This window comes from Tachyglossus aculeatus, unplaced genomic scaffold (genome assembly GCF_015852505.1).
Source record: "Tachyglossus aculeatus isolate mTacAcu1 unplaced genomic scaffold, mTacAcu1.pri scaffold_101_arrow_ctg1, whole genome shotgun sequence".
Classification (NCBI taxonomy): Eukaryota; Metazoa; Chordata; class Mammalia; order Monotremata; family Tachyglossidae; genus Tachyglossus; species Tachyglossus aculeatus.
The window spans coordinates 1,021,169-1,029,664 of record NW_024044842.1 but is presented as its reverse complement, the minus strand read 5'-3'; the positions used below and the strand labels follow the sequence as shown (position 1 = coordinate 1,029,664).

The 8,496-nt window shown below is 58.2% G+C and overlaps 1 protein-coding gene across 1 annotated transcript in view; it reads left to right on the top strand.

Moving 5' to 3' along the window:
- The first annotated feature begins 1,326 nt into the window (after positions 1–1,326).
- RGL2 (ral guanine nucleotide dissociation stimulator like 2) overlaps positions 1,327–8,496 on the top strand; it is a 32,165-nt gene continuing 24,995 nt past the window's right edge. The window contains 4 exon segments of the mRNA XM_038742243.1: positions 1,327–1,489; positions 3,145–3,217; positions 5,765–5,949; positions 6,029–6,079. Coding sequence (XP_038598171.1) covers positions 1,329–1,489; positions 3,145–3,217; positions 5,765–5,949; positions 6,029–6,079 — 470 coding nt within the window. The 5' untranslated portion in view covers positions 1,327–1,328.

Here is an 8,496-nt window from a genome sequence, read left to right as displayed (position 1 = left end):
ATATAAGCAATTACGATAATCAATCGTTTATAATCAATTATATGATATATACTTGATGTGCTTAATACTAATATAATATTATTATAGTAATAATAATGTTATTATTAAAGCCCGGAGTGCGGATCCAGATGCGGACTCTCCCTGCCCCGGAAAACCCGGAGCGCGGATCGGGATGCGGACTCTTCCTGCCCACCTCTTCCGATCACCGGGGAAATTATAATATAATATATAATAATATAATTATATTGTATAATAATAATAATATAATTTATATTTGCATACAAATAAATATGTTATTTATATAATATCATATAATGATATAATTATATATAATTTACGGTGATATATAATGATATATTATATATAATAATGTTATATATAACATTAGACTGTGACTTTTAGACTGTGAGCCCACTGTTGGGTAGGGACTGTCTCTATGTGATGCCAATTTGTACTTCCCAAGCGCTTAGTACAGTGCTCTGCACATAGTAAGCGCTCAATAGATACGATTGATTGATTATTATTAAAACCCGGAGCGCGGAGCCGTTGGGAGCCCCCACAGTCACCGGGAAAACCCGGAGCGCGGATTGGGATGCGGACTCTTCCTGCCCCGGAAAACCCGGAGCGCGGATCTGGATGCGGACGTTTCCTGCCCCGGAAAACCCGGAACTAGGATCCAGATGAGGACTCTTCCTGCCCCGGAAAACCCGGAACTGGGTTCCGGAGGCGGACTCTTCCTGCCCCGGAAAACCCGGAGCTCGGATCCGGATGCGGACTCTTCCTGCCCCGGAAAACCCGGAGCGCGCATTCGGATGCGGACTCTTCCTGCCCAGGAAAACCCGGAACGCGGTCCCGGATGCGGACTCTTCCCGCCCCGGAAAACCCGGAGCGCGGATCCGGATGCGGACTCTTCCCGCCCCGGAAAACCCGGAGCGCGGATCCGGATGCGGACTCTTCCTGCCCCGGAAAACCCGGAACTGGAACGCGGATGCGGGCTCCCCACCCCCCGGTCACCGGGAAAACCCGGAGCGCGGACGACAGCAGGAGCCTCTTCCTGCCCCGGAAAACCCGGAGGTTGGATCGCCCCCCGCCGACGGAGCGGGTGGGGCCCGCGGTGCGCCCCCTGGCGGCCGGAGGGGGGAACCCGGGGCCCGTCCTCGGTCCTCCCTCCTATAACGCGGGGTGGGGACCCAGTTGTCCGGGCGGGGCCGTAGGCTGACCACCGGTTTCCTTCCTCCTTGGGGGCCTCCCCCCCCCTCCCCCCGTCCTCCCCTCCCTCCTCCCCGCCGTTCCCGGGGTTCGTGGGTGACCCCCGGCCCCGGGCGGGGATGCTGCCCAGGCCCCTGCGCCTCCTCCTGGACGGGCCCGGCCCGGGGGGCGTCGTACTGAGCGCCTTCCGGACCCGGGACCCCGAGGGGACCCGGCATCAGCAGGAGGAGGAGGAGGAACAGGAGGAGGAGGAGGAGGAGGAGGAGGAGCAGCAGGTGAGGCCTGGGGAGGGGCCTGTCTCCATGGAGACCAGGTGGCTTTGGGGTGGGGGGGTCTAGGGGGGAGGCAGGGCTGGGGAGGGATAGGGTTTTGGGGGGGAGGGGGCTTGGGGAGGGAGGGGGGGGCTTGGGGAGACAGGGTTGGGGGGACAGGGTTTTGGGGGGACACGGTTTTGGGGGGGAGGGGGCCTGGGGAGGGAGGAGGGGGCTTGGGGAGACAGGGTTGGGGGAGGGTCTGGGGAGGGGAAGGGTCTTGGGGGGAGACAGGTTTGGGGGGAGAGGGGGCCTGGGGAGAAAGGGTTGGGGGGAGGGGGCTTGGCGGGAGGCAGGGCTGGGGGGAACAGGGTTTGGGGGGACGGTCTGGGGAGGGGAAGGGTCTTGGGGGGAGACGGGGTTGGGGGGACAGGGGTTTGGGGGGGAAGGGGCTTGGGGAGGGGCAGGGGCTTGGGGGGATAGATGGGGGGGGCTTGTGGAGGGAGGGGGGGGCTTGGGGAGACAGGTTTGGGGGAGGGCCTGGGGAGGGGAAGGGTCTTGGGGGGAGACAGGGTTGGGGGACAGGGTTTTGGGGGGAGGGGCCTGGGGGAGAAAGGGTTGGAGGGGACAGGATTTTTGGGGGGAAGGGGCTTGGGGAGAGAGGGTTGGGGGAGGGTTTGGGGGGAGACAGGTTTAGGGGACAGGGTTTTTAGGGGGGATCGATTGAGGGAGGGGGCTTGGGGAGAGAGGAGGGGACTGGGGGGGACAGGGTTGGGGGGACGGGTTTGGGGGGGAGGGGGCTGGGGGAGAAAGAGTTGGGGGGAGGGGGCTTGGGAGGGGTCTAGAGGGGAGGCAGGGCTGGGGGGGGACAGGGTTTGGGGGGGATGGATAGGGGAGGGGGCTTGGAGGGACAGGTTTTGGGGGGACAGGACAGGGGTCTTGGGGAGACAGGGTTTTGGGGGGGGCGGGTCTGGGGGGTTCTTGGGGGGGACAGGGCCCAGAGGGAGGGGGTCCCCTTGGGGAGAAGGCGGCGGGGAGCTCGGGGAGCGGAGGATGCTGGGTACTGGGGGGGTGGGGGGTGGGGTGGGGTGACCGGCCGGGCCGGTTTTTCGGGGGAGGGGCCGCGGGAGGCTCCCCTGGTCTCCCCCACCCCCCAGCCGCCCCCCCCAACCCCGCCATTCGCACTCGCTTCCCTCTCGGCCTTCCTGTTCCCCAGCAGGCCCCGGGTCGGGCCTAGGCCGGGGGCCAGGAGGGGCGCCTGGGGGTCGCCCGTGGGGGTGGGGGTCGTCCTGGGGGCTGGGGGGGACGCCCCCGGGACCAACCGAGGCCCCCGCGAGGCCCCCGCCGCCCCCCGTCCCCCCTGGGCGCCCCCTTCGCCCGTCGGGGGGCGGCGGGGTCAAGGGTCACGGCCCCCACTCCCCTGCCTCCGCGCCCGCCCCGCCTCCCCCGGGCGCTGAGGAGGCTGGGGGGGGGCTGCCTGGACCCCCCGGGGGGGGGACGCGGGGGCCCCGGCCGGCCCCCGGACTCAGTGGTACCTCCCGCTCCCCCAGGTGAGGCGGGGGGCGGGGGGACCGGAAGTGGGCCTTGGGGGGGCCGGAAGTGGGTCTGGGGGGTCTGGGGGGGCCGGGGGGGATTAGGGGGTCCCCCCCGACCTCCCCCGACCCCCCCCCCAGGCCGCGGCCAGCGCGCGGGAGGAAGAGGAAGACGGGGCCCTGTTCGCCGTGGTCACCCGCCAGTACCGACCCCTCGACCCCAAGGTGAGACTTTGACCTCTGACCCCGGGCCCGGGCTTCCCCCACCCCGGGGGAGTGGTTTGGACGCCCCCCCCCAACTCCCTGAGGGCGGCCAAAGGCCTCCCCCGGAGGATTCTGGGAAGCCGGTGGCCCCATCTTCTCCCGGAGGATTCTGGGAAGGTGGTCGACCCATCTTCTCATTCATTCATTCATTCATTGTCGTATTGATTGAGCGCTGACTGTGCGCAGAGCGCTGGACTGAGCGCTTGGAAAATGTAATTTGGCCACAGGTAGAGCCGGTCTCGACCCCACGACGGGCTCACGGTCTCGCCCAGGGGATTCTGGGAAGGTGGTGGCCCCATCTTCTCATTCATTCATTCATTCATTCATTTATTCAGTCAGTCAGTCGTATTGATTGAGCGCTGACTGTGTGCAGAACGCTGTACTGAGCGCTTGGAAAATATAATTTGGCCACAGATAGAGCCGGTCCCGACCCCACGACGGGCTCACGGTCTCGCCCCGGGGATTCTGGGAAGGCGGTGGCCCCATCTTCTCCCGGAGGATTCTGGGAAGGTGGTGGCCCCATCTTCTCATTCATTCATTCATTCATTCATTCAGTCATATTGATTGAGCGCTGACTGTGCGCAGAGCGCTGTACTGAGCGCTTGGAAAATGTAATTTGGCCACAGATAGAGCCGGTCCCGACCCCACGACGGGCTCACGGTCTCGCCCAGGGGATTCTGGGAAGGTGGTGGCCCCATCTTCTCCCGGAGGATTCTGGGAAGGTGGTCGACCCATCTTCTCATTCATTCATTCATTCATTGTCGTATCGATTGAGCGCTGACTGTGTGCAGAGCGCTGTACTGAGCGCTTGGAAAATGTAATTTGGCCACAGGTAGAGGCGGTCCCGACCCCACGACGGGCTCACGGTCTCGCCCAGGGGATTCTGGGAAGGTGGTGGCCCCATCTTCTCATTCATTCATTCATTCATTCATTCATTTATTCAGTCAGTCAGTCGTATTGATTGAGCGCTGACTGTGTGCAGAACGCTGTACTGAGCGCTTGGAAAATATAATTTGGCCACAGATAGAGCCGGTCCCGACCCCACGACGGGCTCACGGTCTCGCCCAGGGGATTCTGGGAAGGTGGTGGCCCCATCTTCTCATTCATTAATTCATTCATTCATTCATTCATTCAGCCAGTCGTATTGATTGAGCACTGACTGTGCGCAGAGCGCTGTACTGAGCGCTTGGAAAATATAATTTGGCCACAGATAGAGCCGGTCCCGACCCCACGACGGGCTCACAGTCTCGCCCAGGGGATTCTGGGAAGGTGGTGGCCCCAACTTTTCCCAGAGGATTCTGGGAAGGCGCCCACCCCATCTCCCAGAGGATTCTGGGAAGGTGCCCACCCCATCACCCAGAGGATTCTGGGAAGCTGGTGACCCCATCTCCTCCCAGAGGATTCTGGGAGGGTGGTGGCCCCATCGTCTCTTGGAGGATTCTGGGAAGGTGGTGGTCCCATCTTCTCCCGGAGGATTCTGGGAAGGCGCCCACCCCATCTCCCAGAGGATTCTGGGAAGCTGGTGACCCCATCTTCTCCCGGAGGATTCTGGGAGGGTGGTGGCCCCATCTTCTCCAGGAGGATTCTGGGAAGGTGCCCACCCCATCATCACCCAGCGGATTCTGGGAAGCTGGTGACCTCATCTTCTCCCGGAGGACTCTGGGAGGGTGGTGGCCCCATCATCTCCCAGAGGATTCTGGGAAGGCGCCCACACCCCATCTCCCAGAGGATTCTGGGAAGCTGGTGACCCCATCTTCTCCAGGAGGATTCTGGGAAGGTGCCCACCCCATCTCCCCCCAGAGGATTCTGGGAAGCTGGTGACCCCCATCTTCTCCCAGAGGATTCTGGGAAGGCGCCCACCCCATCTCCTAGAGGATTCTGGGAAGCTGGTGACCCCATCCTCTCCCAGAGGATTCTGGGAAAGTGCCCACCCCATCTTCTCCTGGAGGATTCTGGGAGGGCGGTGGCCCCATCTTCTCCTGGAGGATTCTGGGAAGATGCCCACCCCATCTCCCAGAGGATTCTGGGAAGGTGCCCTCCCCATCTCCCAGAGGATTCTGGGAAGCTGCTGACCCTATCTTCTCCCGGAGGATTCTGGGAAGGTGTCCACCCCACCTCCCCCCGGAGGATTCTGGGAAGGTGGTGGCCTCACCTTCTCCCGGAGGATTCTGGGAAGGTGCCCACCCCATCTCCCCCCGGAGGATTCTGGGAAGGTGCCCACCCCATCTCCCCGCAGAGGATTCTGGGGAGGTGCCCAGCCCATCACCCAGAGGATTCTGGGAAGCTGGTGACCCCATCTTCTCCCGGAGGATTCTGGGAAGGCGCCCACCCCATCTCCCAGAGGATTCTGGGAAGCCGGTGGCCCCATCTCCTCCCGTAGGATTCTGGGAAGGTGCCCACCCCGTCTCCCAAAGGATTCTGGGAAGCTGGTTACCCCATCTCCTCCCGTAGGATTCTGGGAAGGCGGTGACCGCCCCCGCTGACCCCCATCCCTCTGACCCCCTGCAGGCCCCGGTGCCCCCGCCTCGCCTGACCCGCCGGCTGCGGGGGGGGACGTTGGCCGCCCTGGTGGGGCACCTCCTGCTGGACGCCCGGACGCCGGGGGCCGGCGACGGGACCTTCGCCGCCACGTTCCTGGGCACCCACCGGGCCTTCGCCACCCCCGAGGCCATCTTGGAGCTGCTCCTGGACAGGTCGTGTGCGGGGGAGGCCAGGGGCGGGCAGGGGTCCCGGGGGGCGACCACCCACTCTCTCCCCTCCTCCCCCCCTCAGGGTGGACGCCGCGGAGTTGGGCCCCAGGGAGGAGCTGGAGGCCACCAGGAGGTGAGGAACCCTTCGTCGCCCTAATGTGACTGATTAATATTGGCATTTGGTAATAATAATAATAACAATGATGGCATTTATTAAACGCTTACCACGTGCAAAGCACTGTTGTAAGCGCTGGGGAGTTTACAAGATTATCAGATTGTCCCACGTGGGGCCCGCAGTCTTCATCCCCATTTTCCAGGTGAGGGAACTGAGGCACAGAGAAGTTAAAAGTGACTTGCCCAAAGTCACACAGCTGACGATAATAATAATAATAACAGTGATAGGATTAGAACCCAGCTCCTTCTGATTCCCAGGCCCCGGGATTAAAGCCACCCTTGACCCTTGACCCCGCTTGACAACTGAGCTCCGACCCCTTGACCTCGCTGCCTTCCCTCCCCCTCTAGACTGAGCTCACGGTGGGCGGGGAACGGGAGTGCTTAGTGTTGTATTGGACTCTCATTCATTCATTCATTCATTCATTCAATCGTATTTACTGAACACTTACTGTGTGCAGAGCGCTGTACTAAGCGCCTGGGAAGTCCAAGTCGACAACATCTAGAGGCGGTCCCTACCCAACAGCGGGCTCACGGTCAAGAAGGGGGAGACGGACGACAAAACAAAACATATTAACAAAATAAAATAAATAGAATAGTCAACATGTACAAGTAAAATAAATAGAGTAATAAATCTGTACATTCATTCATTCGTTCATTCATTCAATCGTATTTATGGAGCGCTTACTGTGTGCAGAGCACTGTACTAAGCGCTCGGGAAGTCCAAGTCGGCGACATATAGAGACGGTCCCTACCCGACAGCGGGCTCATGGTCGAGAAGGGGCAGACAGACAACAAAATCAATCAATCAATCAATCAATCGTATTTATTGAGCACTTACTGGGTGCAGAGCACTGTACTAAGCGCTAGGGAAGTACAAGTCGGCAACATATAGAGACGGTCCCTACCCGACAGCGGGCTCACAGGCTAGAAGGGGGAGACAGAGGACAAAACAAAACATATTAACAAAATAAAATAAATAGAATAGTCAATATGTACAAGTAAAATAGAGTAATAAATCTGTACATTCATTCATTCATTCATTCATTCAATTGTATTTATTGAGCGCTTACTGTGTGCAGAGCATTGGACTAAGCGCTTGGGAAGGACAAGTTGGCAGCATATAGAGACAGTCCCTACCCAACCAGCGGGCTCACGGTCTAGAAGGGGGAGACAGAGGACAAAACAAAACATATTAACAAAATAAAATAAATAGAATAGTCAATATGCACAAGTAAAATAAATAAAGTAATAAATCTGCACATTCATTCATTCATTCATTCATTCAATCGTATTTATTGAGCGCTTACTGTGTGCAGAGCACTGGACTAAGCGCTCGGGAAGTCCAAGTCGGCGACATATAGAGACGGTCCCTACCCGACAGCGGGCTCATGGTCGAGAAGGGGCAGACAGACAACAAAATCAATCAATCAATCAATCAATCGTATTTATTGAGCACGTACTGGGTGCAGAGCACTGTACTAAGCGCTTGGGAAGTACAAGTCGGCAACATATAGAGACGGTCCCTACCCAACAGCGGGCTCATGGTCTAGAAGGGGGAGACAGAGAACAAAACCAAACATACTAACAAAATAAATAGAATAGTCAACATGTACAAGTAAAATAAATAGAGTAATAAATCTGTACATTCATTCATTCATTCATTCAATCGTATTTATGGAGCGCTTACTGTGTGCAGAGCACTGTACTAAGCGCTTGGGAAGTACAAGTCGGCAACATCTAGAGACGGTCCCTACCCAACAGCGGGCTCACGGTCTAGAAGGGGCAGACAGAGAACAAAATCAATCAATCAATCAATCGTATTTATTGAGCGCTTCCTGTGTGCAGAGCACTGTACTAAGCGCTTGGGAAGTACAAATTGGCAACATATAGAGACAGTCCCTACCCAGCAGTGGGCTCACAGTCTAAAAGGGGCTCACAGTCTAAAAGTATTCAAGCACTCAGTCCCGTGCTCCGCACACGGTAGGTGCCCAATAAGTACGACCGAGTGATTGAAGGTACCGCGCTCTCCCGAGCGTTCAGTACACTGCTCCGCCCGACCCGGCGCCCGCAGGCCTGGATCATCATCATCATCATCATCAATCGTATTTATTGAGCGCTTCCTGTGTGCAGAGCACTGGACTAAGCGCTTGGGAAGTACAAATTGGCAACATCTAGAGACAGTCCCTACCCAACATCATCAACGTATTTATTGAGCGCTTACTATGTGCAGAGCACTGTACTAAGCGCTTTACTTACTGTATATTCACAGTGTAAATTACAGTAAGTATTTACTTACTGTGTCTTTACTGTACTAAGCCAACAGCGGGCTCACAGTCTAAAAGGGGGAGACAGAGAACAAAACCAAACATACCAACA